Below are 22,245 nucleotides of genomic sequence, written 5' to 3'. Positions count from 1 at the left end.
GGGGAGGGGGCGAGTGAGGGCTCTGAAGAAGCCTCTAATCTCACTGCATCTGCAGGACTCTGCCCGGTTCCAGCTAAGCTGTGATTCAGGGTCAGGTGTGCAGTTATTACCTAGGTCCTGGGTTGGGAAGCTCCCCTGGAGGAGGAAATTGCAGCCCACTCCAGGATTCTTGCCTGGAGAATCCCATGGACAGAGGACCCTGGCGGGCTGCAGTCCATGGGGTCACAAAGAGTCGGACACGACTGAGCAGGCGCGCGCCTATTTTTACTTATTGATATTTAACGGTTATTTTCCAGATCGGATCAGGTAGCCGTGATTTTCATAGCTTAGCTGATAATATTCTCAGCATTTCAGCCCTTTCCTACTTGTATTGTGGGCGGGGAGGCATTTAGCTAATTTTTCTTGAAGGAGTACTCAAGTGGCTATGATCATAATAGAGTTTAATTTTTTCTTTAGTGTCTCTTTCTAGCCACAGCATCTGTTTTCTGTGCTTCCTTTTCAGAAAAATCTTTTATTATTATTACTATATACCTTAAACTTTCCTACACTGCAGGTTTTTTGCAACATATTAATTTGATAGCAGTTTCTCCTGAAATCTATATTTCATTATTGTTTTACCCTGAGACGCTCCTATTTCTTCTCAGATCACCCTCAGGCATTTATTGTGTACATGCCTGGTGCTGGGTTCTGGAATCTTTATTATATGTGAGGTGGGAGGAGTAAGTCTCTTTAACCTTGAAAGTTCCACACTTTGTATGCTACATGATACTCAAAAGAAAGTTTAGGTTGAGTGCATTTGTATATCCCTGCTCCACCCAAATCTCCCTGTTCCGTGAAAGAGAGATTTATCGTGGGCAGGTATAAAATACTGTTTGCTTAAAAACCTGTAAACAGCATCTTAGTGGCAAAATATTAGAGCCTTGCTGCTGCTGCTGCTGCTAAGTCGTGTCAGTCGTGTCCGACTCTGTGTGACCCCATAGACGGCAGCCCACCACTCTCCGCCGTCCCTGGGATTCTCCAGGCAAGAACACTGGAGTAGGTTGTCATTTCCTTCTCCAATGCATGAAAGTGAAAAGTGAAAGGGAAGTCACTCAGTCGTGTCTGACTCTTCAAGACCCCATGGACTGCAGCCTACCAGGCTCTTCCATCCATGGGATTTTCCAGGCAAGAGTACTGGAGTGGGGTGCTATCACTTTCTCGGATTAGAGTCTTAAGCTCCCAGTAACAATATAGGAAATGGGTTAGAAACTATAGTTGATGGTCCCTTCAAGACATCAGTGGAAGAGGATTAGAAGCTAAGTTGAAAGTTTTTGTGCACATTTCAGCTTTTGTACACATTCAAGTTGCTCAGTTCTTGGAATATTGTATCCATTGGCCAAAAAAGAGTGTTATGTTGTACAAAAATGCACACAGGTAGAACCTAAGATTATAAGTATGATGTTGGAGCTTTCATCTGAGAAAGGAGGAGCTTGACACTGATGCAGTTCAGACTTGTGGATCACATCCTTGCATAGTTGGACCAAGGTGTGCCTTTTGAAACCTAAGGTGTTAAAAAAAAATGCTGTTTACCCCTCAGAATGGAAATATAATGGAACTGTCATTCAAGAAGTTGATAAAGGCCAAAGATTTAAGTAATTCTGTCCTTACATAACAAGGTTTAAAAGAGCCTCAGCCACTGTGGGTGGCAGTTTTAGTCCTGTAGAGGGGAATCATCCTTTCCTGAAGAATATCTCTGTGCCACTTTCTGCCAGTTGGTTGGCTTTGATCTGTTTTTGCACTTGACCCTAGATCATGCTGTTTGAGGCAGTGTTGCCTCATTCTTTATGCTCCTTGACCTACAGCTCTTGGTACTGGGTAAATCTCTTTTGCTTATTTAGTGCCGTAGACTTATTAGTTGCTACATCTCGACTGTAGATTGTATTCAGTTCACTATGGGGAGCTGGGATGGCCTGTGCTGGCCTGCCTCACGCTGGCTGTACTGATATGGGAAACATGCTTCTGTGCCTTATTTTACTAACCTCTGAGGTAGGACCAGCCTCCTAGGAGAGTGGAGGGATCAAGTGGATTAGCACACATCAAGCACTTAGCATGGTGGCATTTAGTAGGAACTCGAATGTTAGCTGTCTTGGGGGTTATTACCTTTATGGTGTTGCCCTTGTTCTTTTGTCATTGTCCTCTCACACCATTCCCATCTCTGATCTTGCTGCTGTGGTAGGACTGTGACGTTAAGATGGAGAGTGTTGGTTGTGATTCTGTCCCTTCTTGCTTGATCTTCAAGGTGAATGCCAGTTGGCAATGCAGTTTGTTCAGGGACCTCTGAAAAAAGGGAAGGCATTTTTTATCCTCTTCAGGAAAGCTTTAAAAGCATAAGCACAAAGTAACACCTAAATTACGCCGTTAATTTGCATTTAGCTTCATTCTCCAGAACTCTTTCTGAAGTAGTTTAAATTGTAATCAAGGTGTAGTTCTATTTACATTTTTAATACTTTAAAATTTTGTCATTTTTGGCATGTGTTCCAGTTCATGTTGAGTAGGATGAAAAAAAAAAACCCTAGATTTTTGTGGGAGCCTGACATGTTTCTCAAGCAATTAAGCAATTTAAGACAAGTGAGTTCTGTGTTTAATAATATGTAGTTGATCAGAGCACAGACCATATGTATATTTGTTTTGTCCAAGAGTTCTTTGCCTGTCACTTTTTTTTTGCTTGTTTTAAATTTTAAAAAAGCACACACAACTGACTCATGGTTAATATTTAAGTAAGGTTAACTGGTTTTATGTGTTCACACATTATTCTTACTTGGGTCTGATTGCCAGTTATCTTCAGCTGGATATTTAGGCCAGCAGAGAAACTTCTACCAGTAATTGACCCTTGAGTAGGGGATGGGTTGTTTTTTGCTTTGTAAAGAAGGGAAAAAAGGAAGAAAGTTATGAGCTGTGCATTTCTTTAATTTGTAGAATGAGTTTAAGCTTTGCTTCCTGAATTGCCTTTTTTTCTTATAAGGAGCTCAGAGAGTTTATGGCTTTCATTTAGTTACTGGTGGGCAGCCAGTGGGATTTCTGGGAATGACGTGTCAGGAGTGGACTTCTTGGCTTTCTGATTTACCTTCCTTTTAGTATGCCATACTTTGAGGAAGTGAGAATTGGCATCTTGAAGCGGGTTGGAGCTGGGTTTGCACCCGAAGACTTTTTTTTTTGCTCCCTCTTAAAGAACAAAAAGTGCATATTTTTTCTGGGGAGAACTCCTTAGGATGGGGTTGGGGGAGCCGTATTCTAAACTACAGATAGATGTTTCCCCGACGTTGTATTACTGAGGACTCAAGTGGGTTGGAAGTCTCCTCTCTCGGCTCTGCATTGGTTCACCCATCTCTTTTTCCTGCACCCCCAACTCTGAATTTTCTGATGCTGAAGAGAAGAAGGATCAGAATTGCTTTGTGTTATTTAGCTTTACTTTTCCCCTGTTGCCTCAGTGAGTTTGCCTCTGTTGAAATTTGCTTGAAAGCAGTGCAGGGGCCTAGAAGAAGTTTTAAGATCTCAGGAGCCTGGCACCATCATTAAGTGGTAAGCTCTCCTTTGGGACTCAGACTTCTTAATGGAGGGAGTAGTTTTATTCCCAGGTGTTGACTTTGTCCTCAGGTGCATGGGCTGTGTTTGTCGTGAAGTTCTTCCCTCACTTCCTGTGTTGTCGCAGGGTTCTTAATTGGGCTGTTCTCTTATCTCCATGATGTACCGGGGACAGTAAAATCAGCTTCTGTCGGCATGTTAGTCTTTGGACTTGGGGTGTGGCTGGGGATACTCTAGCAGAGGTAGGGCTGACAGGCAGAAAAATGAATGCCGTGGACTGTATTTGGACATGTGGAGCAGAAATGGTACCTCAGTCAGGTTTTGGGTTTTCTCTGCCGTGTCCTGGATGCACCTCACAATTATCTGCCCCCTTCTTGAGTTTCTAACTTCATTTCCTCTCCCGAGTTCTGCCTTAGGCACAGACCTCACTGCCTAGCTCTCCTGGAACCACAGGCAGGTAATGCTGCTGGTCGCTGTGCTGAATCTTCCTCCAGGTTACGCTGAATGTGGGATGGCTTCTGCTGAGTGTGATTGAAAGTGAGCAGGCTGAAAGGTGCCTGCTGGAGTTGGGTTCCGGCCCTTCTCCTCCTGGCCGTGGGAATCTCGAGCGAGTCTTAATCTCTCTCCGCTTCTTCCCTTATCAACAAATAGTGTTACTTGTCTTAGTGTTCTGAGGGAGGAAATGAGCTAAGTGCTTAGAACTGTACTAGTGTGTTCAGTGGAAGCTGTTTAATAATTGTTAGCTGCTTTTATTTGGTGTAGATCCATCAGCTCTAATCTCATGAGGATTCTCTTATTTTAGATTCTTTTAGCAATGCTTAAAGATCTGATAGTCAGTTTGGGAAAGTTCAAACAATTCTAAAGATTTTAAGCTAATTGTGTGGGTTGTTGAGAGATAACCTTAGTGCTTTCTCTACTCGTATTTGGTTATTACAGTAAGTTCATACTCGCAGAGCATTTAAATCTGAGCTTGGCACTTAACACACACATGCACATCTGTAGTGTTTTTTTTGTGCACTTTTTTTCTGTTCTAAGTACTTTAATGTCTCTATCATTTCTTGTGACCATTATAGTAATCATCCCAGCAGAGCTGTCACCTGGGCTCAAGGGTCAGCGGCAGAGCTGAGGCTGGAACTCAGGTCTTTCACTGACGGTTCTGCTGGCTGGAGATTCCTGTGGCTGAGATGACCACGGTTCTACATGTACCTTTTGGCCTCTGCTGTCTTTGGGGAGAAGTGTGGCCTCCATGGGCAAGGGGATCTGTGGGTGTCTGGAGTCAACATTTAGCATCTTGTCCTTTCTTCAGCTCCAGATTAGCTGATCACCTCCATCCTCTGCTACCATCTTCCTGCCCATAATAGACTCAGACTTCCCTGGCATGACTTCTTTGTTCTCTCCAGCTTTCCCAGAGAGCTTCCTTCCTCTGTGATTGCCACTATTGACCTTATGGCCGCCTCTGAATACGGGGTTGCTGTCAGAATGTCCACCGTTCTGCAGAAGGCTCTGAGGAGTGCTCCTGCCCCTGTTCTTTCCTTTCTAATTCCTAGAACAAGGATTGATACCTGAATTGTTGAGGAAGGATCTTAATTGGTTAATTGCCACAGAATCTAATAGAGGAAAAAACCCTCCTAATAACTATTGCCATATTAATCTTCCTAGAGAATAGTTAGGATTTGCACTCTCTTCTCTACTCAGAAAGTATGCATTCTGGCAATGTCCTTCAGAGATTCTTAATATAATTGAGAGCTAGTTGATGCCATGGATGTGTCCATCTATCCCATCTCCTTTCCAGAATTTGTGGGAGATGGGAGTGGAGAGTCCAGGAAGAGAAGTTATTCTTTCTCTCCATCACCAAACCCAGATGCTTATTGAATTTTTAAAAACTTGTGTATTTAACAGACTCACTTAAAAACAGAGGCACATTCCTTTGGCTTTTTAGAAATAGTTTTTTAAGTATAAAAATATAAGTTAAAGAGGCCGACCAATGAACTTAACAGTTTTAAATATAAACCAGCTGTGGTGGTGGTGGAACGCTTCAACAGAATGCCTTTTTCTGATTGTTGAAGTAAGTGAACACAACTGGTATTGATGGCAGAGTTTAAGGCATTGCATAACCAGAGATAATCATGAACCCAGACTTGCCAGCTCTGGGAGAGGCAACTGATTTATGACTTTTTTCTCCCTGGATCATGTCCTGAGAACCCAAGGGCAGGTCTTTATGCAGAGGTGCAGCAGCTTCAGGGGAGCAGTGACTCAGTGTACTTATTCTGGGTGGACACTTCTCTGGATATCAAGAAGTCAGAATTTGGTTGTGGCAAAGGGTACATGAAACTCGGCGGTTTTCAGAGAGAAAGTAATGTTGAAATGTAGCCCTCCTGTAGTGTAAAGGCACATGGAACCCCTCACTGGACCAGTTGCTGCAGTTCTCACAAATTGATAACTCAAGTAATAATTCAGAGAAGGGGCTTCAAATCTCGTGGTATGTTTGCAAAAATATAGAAATCCAGCACACTTCTGCTTGGCATGTTTCCTTGGCCCTGTGACTGGAGTACTTCGGCATTTTGACAAGTGTGCTATTTACTGGGCCTATTTTTATAGCTCTGAAGCATCCTTGTCCAAAAATATTTCTCTCTGGCTAAGCCTGCTTTCCACCAAAGCTAGAGAAGTCATGGAGTTGAGGACATAGCCTTCAAATACATTTTTCTTTTTTCCCCTTGCAGACTTCTTGTCCTCAAGCTCTTGTAGTCATTATCGTATAAAACTAGAGTCCTCAGTGGGTCTTCAGTGGGTTGATTCAGATTATTGGCACTCAAGTTAAAGTGCCAGGGAAAGTCCTCCTTATCTATTGAAAATATATCTATGGGAGATGAAAAAAGATTGCTTATTTTTGTGATCTACTCTTCCACTGCCATCTCCTCGGAAAGTTGGGAATAATTCATTGATTAATTTGAGAAAAATGAGTGTGATTGGTTTCCTTGCATCCAAGACATGTGAAATTCTTTTCTAAGTAAGAACCTTCAGTAATGTAATTTTAAAAACAAGGTGTGAATCATCAATATCACTCTTATCAACAGTATTGATAAGCTGATACGAACCACCTCCAGACTTCTTAATGTTCCAAAGCAACACTGTAAAGCAGTAGGTTTCATGCCTTGACCAGGATCATTGTGATGCTAGAACTTTAGCAGAACTACTCAGGCTAATTCTAGACCTGCTGGAATCAACCCTCACAGCACTGTTGCTATCCACAGTCATGGTCCTGACTTTTGACACACATATGTGCTTGTTTCTCTTGGGTGAAATTGCTGGATTACAAAATATGAATATATTCAACTTCCACAGATAATGCTGAACAGTTTTCCAAAGTGGTTATATCAGTTTAGAGTTCTGCCGTCAGGGTTTGAAGGTCCTCCTTGCTCTATAGGATTATGTTCTTGTTCCTTTAGTCATTCTAGTGGGTTTAGTGATATTTCATTGTGTTTTTATTAGAATTTCCTGTTTACTAATGAGGTGAACCCCTTTTCATATATTTATTGGCCTTATGTATTCTTATATAATGTCTTATTAGATTTCATTCCTATTTTACTATTGTGTTGTACATTTTCCCCCAATTGATTTGTAGGAAATGTTTATGAATTCTTATATGTATTTCAGAGATCTTCAATTTCCTGCATTGATTTTAATTTTCTTTGTGGTTACCATAAGGCTAACATATAGTAACTTGTATGTGTAACAGTCTGTATTTGATTTAATAACAACTTAAGTTTGATCCTATTCTGATGCTCAGCATTAATAACCCTCCTTGGTTTATGTGTTTGATGTCACATTTCACACTTTTTTAATCTTGTGTATCCCTTAACTATTCTATTCCAGTAGAACTGTTCAAAACCCTAGAGAATGATGCCATCAAGGTGTTGCATTCAATATGTCAGCAAATCTGTGAGACCTAGCAGTGGCCACAAGACTGGACCTTTTCTTATCCCAATTCCCAAGAAGGGTAGTACTGAAGAATGTGCTAACCACTGGACAGTTGCACTCATTTCTCATGCTAGTAAGGTCATGCTTAAAATCTTGCATGCTAGGCTTCAGCATTATGTGAACCAAGAACTTCCACATGTCCATGCTGGGTTTAGAAAAGGAAGAGGAACCAGAGGTCAAATTGCCAACATTTGCTAGATCATAGAGAAAGCTAGGGAATTCCAGAAAACATCTACCTCTGTTTCGTCAACTGTGCTAAAGCCTTTCACTGTGTGGATCATAATAAACTGTAGAAAGCTCTTAAAGAGATGCAAATACCAGCCCATCTTATCTGTCTCCTGAGAAATCTGTACACAGGTCAAGAAGCAACAGTTAGAAGGCTGTATTGATTCAAGATTGAGAAAGGAGTATGACAGGGCTGTCTGCTGTCAACCTGTTTGTTTAACCTATATGCTGAGCACATCATGAGACATGCTGAACTGGATGAGTTACAAACTGGAATCATGATAGACTTGAGAAACATCAACAACCTCAGATATGCAGATGATCCCACGCTAATGGCTGAAAGCGAAGAGGAACTCAAGAGCCTGTTGATGAGGGTGAAGGAGGAGAGTGAAAGAGCCAGCTTAAAGCTAAATATTAAAAAAGCTAAGATCATGACATCCAACCTCATTGCCTCATGGCAAATAGAAGGGGAAAAGGTGGAGGTAGTGACAAATTTCCTCTTCTTGTGCTCTAAAATCACTGTGGATGGTGACCGCAGCCATGAAATCAGAAAACGACCGCTTCTTGGCAGGAAAGTGATGACAAACCTAGACAGTGTGTTGAAAAGCAGACACATTACTCTGCCGACAAAGGTCCGTAGAGTCAAGGCTATGGTCTTCCCAGTGGTCACATAGGGTTGTGAGAACTGGACCGTAAAGAAGGCAGAATACTAAAGAACTGATGCCTTTGAACTGTGGTGCTGGAGAAAACTCCTAAGAGTCCCTTGGACTGCAAGGAGATCAAGGCAGTCAACCTTAAGGGAAGTCAACCCTGAATACTTGTTGGAAGGACTAATGCTGAAGCTGAAGCTCCAGTATTTTGGTCATCTGATGTGAACAGCTGGCTCATTGGAAAAGTCCCTGGTGCTGGGAAAAATTGAGGGCAGAAGGAGCAGAGGGCATCAGAGGATGAGATGACTGGATGGCATCACCGATGCAATGGACATGAACTCGGGCAAACTCTGGGAGATGGCAAGGGACAGAGAGGCCTGGCGTGCTGCAGTCCATGGGGTCGCACAAAGTTGGATACGATTGGGCGACTGAACAACAACAACAACCCCTTAACTAATTATAGTAATCATGTGTTTTTTTTTTAATTGCTCTTTTGTCTTTTAACATTCATACTAGCTTTATAAATGATTAATCTACTACCTTTGTTTTATATATGTTTACCTTCATAGTGAGATTTATTCTTTCATATGTGTTCTTGTTACTAATTAGTGCCCTTTCTTTTCAGCTTAAAGTCCCATTAATGTTTCTTGTAATACAGATTTAGTAGTGATGAACTCGGAGAAGGCAATGGCACCCCACTCCAGTACTCTTGCCTGGAAAATCCCATGGACGGGGGAGCCTGGTAGGCTGCAGTCCATGGGGTCGCTAAGAGTCAGACATGACTGACTGACTTCACTTTCACTTTTCACTTTCATGCATTGGAGAAGGAAATGGCAACCCACTCCAGTGTTCTTGCCTGGAGAATCCCAGGGATGGGGGAGCCTGGTGGGCTGCCATCTCTGGGGTCACACAGAGTCGGACATGACTGAAGTGACTTAGTAGCAGCAGCAGTGATGAACTCCTTCACTCTGAGCTTTGCCAGGGAGAATGTTCTTGGTTGGAAGTTTCTATTTTTGTTTTTGTTTCCAGTACTTTGAATACATTGTGCCCCTCCCTTCTTGCCTACAGTGTTTCTGCTGTTGGTCTTATTGGGGATTCCCTTATGTGTAGCAAGTTGGTTTTCTCCTGATGCTTTTACTATTTTACAATGTTAATCTTTGTCTTTAACTTTTGACATTTTAGTTCTAGAGTGTCTTGGTGTGGGTCTCATTTAGTCAGAATCCAGGAGGAGGAGCTTCCCTGGTAGCTCAGCTGGAAAGGAATCCACTTGCAATGTAGGAGACCTTGGTTTGATTCCTGTGTCGGGAAGATTCCCTGGAGAAGGGATAGGCTATCCACTCCAGGATTCTTGGGCTTCCCTGGTGGCTCAGACAGTAAAGAATCTGCCCTCAATGTGGGAGACCTGGGTTCGATTCCTGGGTTGGGAAGATCTCCTGGAGGAGGAAATGACAGCCGACTCCAGTATTCCTGCCTAGAGAATCCCCATGGACACAGGTGCCTGGCAGGCTGCAGTCCATGGGGTCACAAAGGTCAGACTCAGCTGAGGGACTAAGCACTAAGCGCAGGAGTAGGGGAGACGGCAGTTAAATGGCCGATCGTGACACTGTGGTGGGTGCAGTGGTAGGGGAATGTAGGGCTATTACCGGAATGTGGGGGACTCCTTGCTTGGGACTCAGAGGATCTTGGGGGTGGCAGTGCTTAGTATCTGGAAGTGATACTTGGGCTTAGTTAATGAGGGAAGTTGGGGAGAAGGCTTGGGCAGTACAGAGGCCTGGAGGTGAGCGGTGCAGCTGTAGGTACCTACACACCTTGCGGCAGTCTCTGGCAACAGTGAGCAGTGTGTCTGGAGAGGAGATGGGTCCCTTTCCTGGAGGGCCTTGTGTGCCGCGTGTAGGAGCTTTTATTTTGTGACCACCAGGAGCCATTGAAAAGCTTAGTTAGTATTCTAGACAAAAGTACCTTTTACAGAATTATGTTTTGGATACATATGTGATCTTAGGTGAATAATATTTTTGTTTTAGTTGCTGCTGCTTTTCTCAGTAAAATGAAGGTGTGTTGGATTAAAGGTTTTTGTGTGTTGTATGTGGTAAAAACAAAAAAATACATAAAGTAAAACTTACTTTAAAAATGTACACTTCACTAAACAGACCTTTCTCCAAAGAAGACATACAGATGGCTAACAAACATGTGAAAAGATGCTCAACATCACTCATTATCAGAGAAATGCAAATCAAAACCACAATGAGGTACCATCTCATGCCAGTCAGAATGGCTGCTATCCAAAGAATCTACAAGCAATCAATGCTGGAAAGGGTGTGGATACACTGTTGGTGGGAATGCAAACTAGTACAGCCACTATGGAGAACAGTGTGGAGATTCCTTAAAAAACTGGAAATTGAACTGCCATATAACCCACAATCCCACTGCTGGGCATACACACTGAGGAAACCAGAATTGAAAGAGACACGTGTACCCCAATGTTCATCACAGCACTGTTTATAATAGCTAGGACATGGAAACAACCTAGATGTCCATCAGCAGATGAATGGATAAGAAAGCTGTGGTACATATACACAATGGAGTATTACTCAGCCATTAAAAAGAATACATTTGAATCCGTTGTAATGAGGTGGATGAAACTGGAGCCGATTATACAGAGTGAAGTAAGCCAGAAAGAAAAACACCAATACAGTATACTAACACACACACACACACACATATATATATATGGCATTTAGAAAGATGGTAATGATAACCCTGTATGCGAGACAGCAAAAGAGACACAGATGTATAGAACAGTCTATTGGACTCTGTGGGAGAAGGCGAGGATGGGATGATCTGAGAGAATACCATTTAAGCATGTATAGTATCATATGTGAAATGGATCGCCAGTCCAGGTTCAAGGCATGAGACAGGGTGCTCAGGGCTGGTGCACTGGGATGACCCAGAGGGATGGGTTGGGGAGGGAGGTGGGAGAGGGTTTCAGGATGGGGGACACATGTACACCCATGCCTGAGTCATGTCAGTGTATGGCAAAAAACACTACAATATTGTAAAGTAATTAACCTACAATTAAAATAAAACTACAAATAAATACTATACACACACATCAGCTTGGAAAAATTTGAAAAATCTGATAAAGTGTTGGGAAGGATATGGAGCAACAGGAAGTTCATATTTCCTGTTGTTGGTGGGAATGTGTCAATAGATTAGTGTAACTATTTGGGAAATGCTTTGGCATTTATCTAATAAAACTGAAAATATGCACATAAAAAATGTACAGTTCAGTGGCATTTAAGTACATGCCCGTTACATGATAATTTCCCATCTCTCCCTCCCCCAGCCCCTGGCAGCCATGCTTCTACTTTCAGTCTCTATGAATCAGACTGTTCTAGATTCTTCGTATGAGAGAAATCACTCAGTGTTTGTCCCTTTGTGACTGCTTTATTTCATCTAAAAACCTTAAAGGTTCACTGTGTTGTAGCTTGTGTCAGAACTTCTTTCCTCTCTGAGGAATAATGTTACATCGGGATATTTTTCGTGGAGTCGTATTCCATGGCATGTCTGTGGCACATTTTGTCTGCCCGTTCATCCATCAGTGGACACTTGGGCTGCTCCCACCTTTTGGCTGTTGGGGATGCTACCATGAACATGGTCTGCAGCTGTGTTAGAGTGTTGCTTCTAGGTCTGTGTTAGAGTTCTTTTGGATATATACCCAGAAGTGGAATTCCTGGATAATATGGTAATTATTTTTAGTGTTTTGAGAAACTCTAATAGCATATTCCACAGGGACTGCATCAGCAGTGTGCAGGAGTTCCAGTTTCTCCATATCTTCGCTAACACTTATTTTATGTTTTTTGTTTTTGTTTCTTTTTTTAAAATAATAGCCATCTCTGAATAGATCAGAGGTGTGTTGTTTTTTTTTTTTTAATTTTAGTTGGAGGCTAATTACTTTACAGATCAGAGGTTTTTAACACTACACTCTAATGGACTTTAGGGTTAGGAGCTCAGAGCGGTTCCTTGGTGGTTCCCAAACCCCTCTCCCCTGACCTGTGCTTTATGTATTACTCTTCTGTATACTTTCTTAGGAGGCATAATTTCAGGGCTGAAAAGCCTGAAAGCAGTTGCACTGATTTTCCTGCTCTAGTAATCGATGGTCTCGACTATCTGTAGCTAATAAAGCTGAACAGTAAGTAATTTTCCCTCTCTCTGACCTTGCAGTAGTTGAGAAACTAAGGTGCCTCTCACCCTCTCCCTGCTATGACAGAGAAGGAAGCTACATTGGAGGGAAACCTGTGTTGTGTGTCTGCCACCATCCCTGCCCTGGCTCACACATGTCCCTCACAGATGGACACACACAGGGTCTGCGTGTCTCTTTGCGCACAGCCCATTTGATAAATGGTACAGGACACATTGACATGCTGGAGGAAATTAAGCATAAATCCAGTTTTGAAAGTACAGAGGTGGTCATATTACACGGCAGTTGCCCTCTAGTTACCCTTTTGCCTGGCATCTCCACCACCAATGCCAGAAAATGGTTGATCTGCCCACCAAAATAATAGAGATATTATAACGAGTTTCTAATAGCAAAACCAGTCATGATTTCTTGAGAACTTATTCCTAAGATAGTTCACAAATTGAAGCTTTTAAAAACTAGATCTATTGTTCACGCATTCTTTTCATGAAGATTAAGTGTACCTTTGTGCTAGACATTGAGGTGGGTGAGAGGTAAGGTGTGGTTGTTGCTCTAGGATTGCTCACCGTCCACAGGAGGCGCAAGTGTGAGCAGCTAACTGTCATGAAGGCACAGATGGCCTGCTTGCCGTATCTGGGATGTCACCTGAGACAGATAAAAGTTTCAGTGGGTTAAATACTTTACCTTAAGATACGGCCTTTAGACACTTAAAATATGATGTTACAGATACATAAGATATCTTCTTAGGTAAGGAAAAAGGGACATTAAAAAGTATGAGTTTAAAAAAAGGCGTATGTATGTAACTGCACTACATATATGTATATGAAATTTGCGTTTACTGGAAATTTTGGTTGGACTGAAGTTCGGAGTATGACAGAAATACCCTGTGTTGGGCTTTGTGGTAACAGCTACTTCGGATTCTGAAGAAGTGGACGATGTGGCAGGTCTTTTGCAAAGGTCTCTAGCTGTCCTTCAGTATTTTGAGTTCATCATCCAAAGCTGGTGTTAGTTAACTTTTCCATGTCTGATTTATCTTTCACATCTGGAATTTCTCCTACATCGTCCTTGGTTTATGACCTTTGTTCTAAAATTCGTGAGATTTTTACAACTTGAAATCGCTTACAACCACTTGTTTCTTATTTCTCTCTTATATTCATGTCCTGGGGTTTGGGCTGCTGTTAACATAACTGAGTGATCATTGGTAGCTGTGACTCTCACCAGCTCCACACTGGTTTTTTTCCTATATTTAGGGTCCTGCAGGAAGGACCTGCTATATCTGTACATCAGTAGAGCACAAAGAAGCGACTGCCTGTGCTAGAGGTTGAGAGAGCATTCACGGAGGGAGAGAGGGCCTCTCTGTTCGATTACGGGCTGGCCTCAGTGAGGCGGAGGTGCTTTTTGAGGGAGGGAACCTCAGGGCGGGGTTGTGGAGCCGGGAAGCAGCTCAAGGAGTAGTGTGACGGGGCTGGGGGAAGGCCCAGGCTTTGGCCACCTTGCTCTTGGCACCTGGTATTGAGCAGTGAGTTACCGGACAAGACCACGTACAGGTGATGAGTGGCAGGGGACTTAAGGGCCAGATCATTGTCGCCACTAAGGGAGTCAGATCCAAGAGCAGAGACCACATGGCACCGTTGACTGGTGTCAAGCAGCCTAGTAACAGCAGTGAAAGTCTACCTCTAAGGTTTAAAACAAGAAAAAGGACATTGGTTTGGGGAGGGTAGCTTTTGAAATGGGCCTTAAATGATGGATAGAACTTCTTTGGATGTAATTAGGGCGGAGGTTAAGAAAAAAGTGTTGTCCAGCAACTCTTGTGACCCTCAGGATAGTGGTAACATTAATGGAGGTCAGGAGAACTGGTTTTAGGGTCACAAGGTATTGACTGCAGGCTTCCCAGGTGGCTCAGTGGTGACGAACCCTCCTGCCAATGTAGGAGACATAAGAGACACAGGTTCTATCCCTGGGTTGGGAAGATCCCCTGGAGGAGGGCCTGGTAGCCCACTTCAGTATGCTTGCCTGGAGAATCCCATGGATAGTGGAGCCTTGCGGGCTGCGGTCCATGGGGTCACAGAGTTGGACACGACTGAAGCGACCTAGCATAACGCACGTGGCATAGACTAGCTTAGGACAGAATGTGCTGGTGTCACGCCTAGCTGGAGTTATGAGAATGGTTAAGGTTCCAGAAAGAAAAGATGTAAAGACACAGGAGAAGAATACTGAAGGCAGAACCTTGAAAGATAACTTTGAGAAGATTGAGAGAATTAATATGGCTAAAAGGAACAGATAGAGATAAGAAATCGGAGAACTTCAAAAAGGAAGGCTTAGCTGGCAGTTTGTAGGGGTTGGAAAAGTAGATGAGGCCAAAGAACAGGCATTGGCTTTAACGCTTGCAAGACATTTGAGGTGTTCCTGCATTCAGCAGAGCTGGTGCTCCGCAGACAGCTGTGTCCCCCCGCGATTAAAGGGCTTCTGTAGTGAAACAAAGGTCAGCTTCAGGTGGCTAAGGAAGTTTGTGGGTGTTCCCCTGCCTTTTTAACGTTCTTTTTAAATGAAGAGGGTTCCTAACCTGTTAGGGACACAGAAAAGAAAACCTGAAAATGAAAACCAGAAAGGGGGCAAGTCGTGAGATCCGAAGATATAATTTCAAAGGCAAAGTAAAATATATTCCTTTAGAGGCAGTACCTGGATCTATTATTAAGCCTTGGACCCTTACAGAAGGAAGAAGGGGCCTGCCTAGAATAAAATCATTAAGCTGTTGTGATATCCTGGGCACTGTTCTGGGTGCCTAGCATATCACATGTTCTTTAACTCTTAATCCTCTCAACAATTCTACTGTGTTAACTGTTTTAATCCTCTCAACATGTATTAACTCTTTTGATCCTCTCAACAACTCTTCTGCTCCAATTTTACATTAGGAGACAGCCTTTGAGAGTTAAGGAATTTTTCTGTCTCCTAGTTGGTAGGCTCCAGAGTCTGACTCTAGCCCAGTTCAGAGCTGTTTCAGACTGCTTCCCTTGGACCCAGCCATGCCGTGCAGGGTCAACAGCCAGCATGTGAGCTCGGCATACAGGTAGGCCTAGCTTCAAAGCCCCTCACGTCCAGGCTTTGTTCGCTTACTGTTAACAGTGCCTCCCCCAAAGGCTATTATAAAGACCAAGTAGGATAATTTATGAGGAGTGAAAGCTCTCTGAGAGCAGGGGATTTGTTTTGTTCATCACCTTATCCTGGGGCCTGGAACAGGCCCTGCGTGGTGGTTGAGTCGGGAGGAGGCAGCAGTAGTGATGGGAATGAATGCAGAGCTGTGCCCAGCATGCTGCAGTAAGGCGGTTCCTCTCTACCCCAGGGGAGCTCAGGTGTTGGGGTGGTGGGGCAAGAGTGCTCACCTCAGAGAAGCCAAAGTTTTTGTGTGGCCCTTGGTCATTTGGTGTAAAACCTTCTGTAATCATCTGCATTTTTTTCACCCAAACTATTTGAAGACTTTCCCCTTCCAGATTGTTTGTGTATCCCAGTACAATTACTTGGCTTCCAAGAAAAACACAGCACTTCTTGTTATGTTTTTTCTGGCTTTAGCCTTCATACCAGCATGTAGCTGAAGCTATGAGTGAAGATCTAACTACTGGCCGTGCTTAAGGTTGCATCTGCTTGTTGAGCCAGTCTGGGAGGCAGTCACGCACCTTTCAGGTCTGACATGGATTGCATGGGGACAAGCGACAGGCTGCCTGCATCCTCACTCTGTCTTGATGATAGCCCATAACGGTAGGGAGGAATACCAACCCCACTTGGAGGAGATGAATAAAATCAGAGCACTGGACTCATCCCATGGAAATGTCAGGTATCTGATACATACCAGGCAGTGGCTACCTGTGGTTTGTTTGTTCATTTACTTTCCAGCAAATATGCATTGAGTGCCCACTGAAAGGTTGTTGTTGAGCCATGAAAGACGCTAGGATTCTTGGCCTCTGGAGAAGAAGAATTCTATCTGGGGCCAGTGACGAGGCTTGATTGCTCAGAGCTTCTGTGTAATAAAGTTTTATTAAAGTATAAAAGAGATAGAGAAAGCTTCTGACATAGACACCAGAAGGGGGCAGAAAAAGTGCCCCCCTGCCAGTCTTTAGCCGGATGTTATATAGCTACTAGCAGTCTGCTGGAGAAGGCAATGGCAACCCACTCCAGTACTCTTGCCTGGAAAATCCCATGGATGGGGGAGCCTGGTAGGCTGCAGTCCATGGGGTCGCTAGGAGTCGGACACGACTAAGACTAAAGCGACTTAGCAGCAGCAGCAGCAGCAGCAGCAGTCTGCTAATTGGAGAAAGGAAACGTCTCAAAACTCAGAGACTGGCACCAAGCCCCTCACCCACAACATGCATTTTGGCATAACACTGGCACAAGGTGAGTTGTCTGGGGCCATTAGGCAATGTAGATACACAGTTCATTAATGTAGCTTAAGACAAATATTTCCATAGGAAAAACGCTTTGGTTAGCTCAAGGCTTGAGAAAAGTTAAGTGCAGGTGGAACCATGTGTTGTCATGACAACACAGAATTTTAAAAGCAACCTCTTTTTAAATTTGTGTAGAGAAGGGGAAAAAAGCTAACACTTGTTTGTTTCCTCTTACCGCTTAAGAGAGGCAAAAAAATGTCTGACACTTGCAGCCTGTTTCCTCTGTTTGGAGACCCCTGGTCTTCCTGCCTGTTACCCTCTCACCACCATGGACCAGGCACTGGGTTTGTGAAGATGAATAGGACAGGAAGTTACCCTCAAGATGCTGCCAACCTTGTGCCTCTCGGGTATGTCTGCAAACAAATGATTCTAAGGGAAGTTCTTTAGGTTGGATTGGGTTGCTGTCTACAGGTGGGTAGAATGAAAATACTGCTTTCATTGAAATTACTTGAAGTTGTGCTGAAATGGTAGGTTATTGCTATGCAACCAAGAACTTCATCATAAAATGGATAATATTTCAAGAATTTAAGTGTATCTTTTCACCTATATTTTCTCCATTCAGTCTTCATTGTGTCCCCTTTGGGTGGGGTGTTGTTATTATTGTAGTTTGTTTGGCCAGGCCATGCAGCTTGTGAGATCTCTGTTCCCTGACCAGGGTTTGAACAAAGGCCATGGCCGTGAAATCTGCCCCAAATCCTAACTGCTGGACTGCCAGGAAATTCCCCACTAGCCATGTCTACTTTGAGTTTAAACTAGAATATCTTTTTCTGCCTGTGGAATAGCAATACCATAAGATTTCCTTTGTATTTTATTGAAACTTTATGAGTAAACCAAGATAAGGAAAGCTGAAGTAGAAAGTATTTAAAGGGATAACCATTTAGAGTATACAATTATTGCTTTCTCACTAGACCAGAAGTACTAGTCTAGGCATTTTGAAGGTCCCAAAATTGTAGAAAATGTTTGAGGCAGTTGAGTTAGGGAAAACAGTTAAGCTAAGTTCCTACAAGAGCAGCCTCTGTAAAGACCAATGAGGCGCTGTGGGGCTGAGGGACGTTTTGCAGAGTAAGGATGTGCTCAGTGACACGCTGGGAAGGTCTGTCTGCTACCTTTGTGAGACTGGGCCCCTCCTTGCACTCCTGTATATTCTGGTTGATTTGGGAAAGTAAACAGACATTTTGCACACACAGTAGCTTTGACATGGGTCATTTGACATGTGCAGTTTGGTCTTCTAGAAGGTTGCCTAGAGGGCTTTGATTTAATAGCTGATTTTGGTTGGTGTCTGCATACTGTACCATCTCCAGGGTGCCCATGCAGACGCGGGATGAAGAAAAGCAATGACTGAATTGCCCAGTGTCTCCTTATGGGCGGGAGTGAGGGTGGGGGAGCTGGGCTTGTTTATCAGAGGACACTGGATAAGTCCTCATTTAGGCTGAAAATACTTCTTGGCCACGTATTTTCCCAGTTGAATTTTAGTGTTCTTGTAAGTCTCTCTTGGTTCACTTGAATTTTTGAGGGTTGCTTCATGTCTTGGATTGGTTCTGTTTGCAGTTTTTTAAAAAGGTAATCTTAAGGGGATGGCGTTATAGCTTATCTGCAACATAACCAAAGATGCCGGGACTGTCACAGTCACACACGATTACAGTAACTCTGCACGGGGCTTTCTAGGGAGATGGCACGATGCCCCCTCCCTCACTGGCTCCCCTCCACCTCTTTAAGGCTAATGCCTTACTCTTTGGGAGAATGGCATCTTCCAGGTGTACTCCTCCTTCTGGGTACAGAAGGTGTACCCAGCCTTCTGAGACCTGATTCCTGACGGAGTTCTTCACCGTGCGGCTTTTATTTTCTTTGACATCTGACATACAGAGCTTTGTATTGTTGAGTGTTTTTTTTCCTCCCGTGTTTTCTCAGTGGGATTTTAAAGTTTCAAAACAAAAGGACACTGCTTTAACTTTCCCTTTTTATTTCTTTGGCCACTCGCTATAGCTTCTGAGATCTTAGTTCCTGAACCTGGGTTTGAACATGTGCCTCCTGCAGTGGAAGCACAGAGTCCTAGCCGCTGAACCACCGGCAAAGTACCTCTGCTGTCTTTCTTTGTTTCTGTTGCCTTCAGCTTTTTCTCTTGTTCCCAAAGTGCTTGAATTTTCCTCCCCAAGCCCCTGAGGGCAAAAAAAGGCTGAGTGATGTTGGAAGTGGAAGTGAGGGAGAGCGTACTGGGACTGGGCAGGGAGGAATCTGAGGAATCCCATTTGGCCTGTTCAAAGGATGAGCTAGGTCAGAGGTTAAGAGGAAGGTGAAAATCAGTTGTGTTATTCCAGAGGGACTGCCACACAGAGGAGCTGAGACAAAAATGGAAGGTCCCCGAGCCAGCACCTCTGCTTGCCCCCTTTTGGACAAAGTACCCCACCAGTAGTCATCATACCTCCCTTCAGCTGTTGCTCCTCAGGGCTGCCTCTCTCTGAGCAGTTCAGTTTCATCATTAGATGCATCTGAAATCTGAGATCTGTTTTCTTATTTTCTATGTTAGGGTTCCCCACCAAATTCGCCCCCCTGCTCCAGATTTCATGACTTTCTCATCTCACCTCTCTCAGTTGCTCAGTCCTGTCTGCCTGTTTGTGACCCCATGGACTGTAGCCTCCCAGGCTCCTCTGTCCATGGAATTCTCCAGAATACTAGAGTGGGTTGCCATTTTCTTCTCCAGGGAATCTTCCTAACACAGGGTCTCCCGCATTGCAGATAGATTCCTTAACATCTGAGCCACCAGGGAAGCCCAGGACCAGCATATAGTCATCATCATGGCTATAATTTTTTATAGCAAAAGGGCACGGAACAGAATCAGCAAAGGGGAAAGTCACATGGGGCACGGTCTGGAGGAAACCAGGGGCCAGCTTCTTGAGTCCTCTCCTGCTGATGCCGCACAGGACACACTTAATTCCTCCAGCAGCGAGTTACGACAGGTCCTGTGAAATGTCTACCAGGGGTGCTCATTAGAGATGCAGAGCCAAGAATCTTTATTGGGGCTGGTCACACAGGTACCCTCTGCCTGGCCAGTGCCAGACTGTCAGACACTGGGAAGGAAAGCTTAGGTGCGTGGGGCACGAGCCCTCTCCACATACCCGTTTCCAGACACCTGTTGTGTGACTGTGGGCCCATCTCTTGATCTTCTTGTAAGGCTGTTTTGAGAATTGTCGTCATCCATGTTAAGCACTTAAAGCAGTGCCTGAGAAGAAGTGTGTGTTTAATTACTGTTGGCTTATTATCATGTTTGTGTGGCATTTTGAGTAGAATAGTGCTAGTGTTCATGTAGAATATGAAACTCTCTTGGGTTTTATTTGTTTGTTTTGGCTGCGCTGAGCAGCTTGCAGGATCTTAGTTCCCCAACTAGGAACTGAACCCAGGCCCTAGCTGTGAGAGTGCCAAGTCCTAACCACTGGACCACAGAGAATTCCTATCTACTAATTTTTTTAAAATTTTATGTTTTCTTGCCTTTTTTTTAAATTTTTTTTTTCTAGGTTGCTGCAGCAACTGGCCACACAGTAGTGTTGGTGGATCAAACGGAGGACATCCTGGCAAAATCTAGAAAGGGAATTGAGGAAAGTCTTCGGAAAGTGGCCAAGAAGAAGTTTGCAGAAAACCCCAAGGTGATTTCTTGTCGTCATTATCTTCAAGACCGGTTCTCTGACCACTTCACATTTGTGAGGGGGTTCTGGCCTGTGCTTGCTTTTTAAATGTTTGAATTGAAACTTGAGGCCAATAAAACAGGCCTAACTTTAGGCCAGTATAGTAACATAATCACTGAATATTCCACGGGGACTGATAACAGAGCAGGAGAAGTAAATAGCCGTACTGTTGGTTCTTTTCGCCTTTTCGCTATTGTGAATGGTGCCGTAGTGACCGTGAGTGTGCTGTCTGTTCACGTCCCTCTTTTCACTTCTTTCACTATACCTAGCAGTGCAATCACTGGGTCATATAGCAATCCTAGGTTTAGTTTTGCCGGGGAGCCACCCAACTGTCTTCCTCAATGGCTGGACCATTTTACATGCCTACAAGTAATGTACAGAGGTTCCAGTTTCTCCACATCCTCGCCTACAATTATTAGTGTTATTTTTGTAACAGCCATCATAGGAGGTATGAAGTGGTATCTCATTGTGATTTGGGTTTGCATCTTCTTAAAATCTAGTCACCTTTTTAAAAATCAGAGGAGCAGGAGAGGAGATCATTTTATGTTCTCCCTAAAGAAATCTGAGCAGTATGTGTCACAGCAGGTTAAACTCTCCTCACTGGTCGCGATAGAGAGGAGCATGTTATGACAAGGGTCTGGTCAGGTGGGATTGAAGAAGGCCGAGGGGAAGCAAGGACAGAGTGATTGGACCCAAATAACCTGCATTCTCACTTGTTTACTGTGCACACTTCTGCCAGTTGTCCCCTTTGGGCCGAGGCTCTGGGCCCCACCTTGAGGGTAAAAAGGTGGCATCTGTTCTCAAGATGCTTCGCTCCTGACCGGTCACTCCTCAGGAGTCTGGTCTCCTGGAGTTTCCCACCTCTGCCAGGGACATGCTTGAAGGGTCAGCTTCCGCTTGCTGAGTTGACATAAACTGTATTCATCTAGCTCTGTATTCATAAACTGTATTCATCGCCACGGGCTACAAGTGGCTGCTGAGCACTTTAACTGTGGCTAGTCCAAACAGAGGTGCATTGTAAAACAGACATCAGATTTCAAAGACTGAGTAGAGAAAGAACACAAGACATCTCTATATTGACTACGTGTTGGAATGATAGTAGCTTAGATATCTTAGGCTTAAATAAAACTAAGTTTTACCTGTTTTCACGTGTTAAAATGCAGCCAAAAGAAATTTAAAATCAGCTATCATCTTGCATGACGTTTCTATTGATCAGCTCTGATAGTTTTTTTAAACTTTTTATCTTATATTGGAATATAGCCGATTAACAATGTTGTGATAATTTGTGGTGGCCAGCAAAGGGACTCCACCACACATATACATGTAGCTACTTTCCCCTAAACTCCCCTGCCACCCAGACTGCCACATACCATTTGAACAGCTCTGAGAATTGTTTATTCCTTGATGATTTTGGATGCCTTTGCTGGACTGCTTTGAATCCTCATGGGCAAATTATATCTTGAAGTAAAATGGCAGCTAATAAGGGGACCACCTGTCTTTGCCCTGATTGAGATCTGTTTGTG

At 43.6% G+C, this 22,245-nt stretch overlaps 1 protein-coding gene across 2 annotated transcripts in view; it reads left to right on the top strand.

The window, feature by feature from the left end:
* The window catches only part of HADH (hydroxyacyl-CoA dehydrogenase), a 43,699-nt gene that overhangs the window by 722 nt on the left and 20,732 nt on the right, over positions 1–22,245 (top strand). For both annotated transcript variants that reach the window (XM_004009637.6, XM_060416809.1), the window contains exon 2: positions 20,555–20,683. In XM_004009637.6, coding sequence (XP_004009686.1) covers positions 20,555–20,683 — 129 coding nt within the window. The remainder of the gene's footprint in view (positions 1–20,554; positions 20,684–22,245) is intronic.

Source organism: Ovis aries, chromosome 6, assembly GCF_016772045.2.
Source record: "Ovis aries strain OAR_USU_Benz2616 breed Rambouillet chromosome 6, ARS-UI_Ramb_v3.0, whole genome shotgun sequence".
Classification (NCBI taxonomy): Eukaryota; Metazoa; Chordata; class Mammalia; order Artiodactyla; family Bovidae; genus Ovis; species Ovis aries.
The sequence above is the reverse complement of the archived record's forward strand: the minus strand, read 5'-3'. Positions and strand labels throughout refer to the sequence as shown.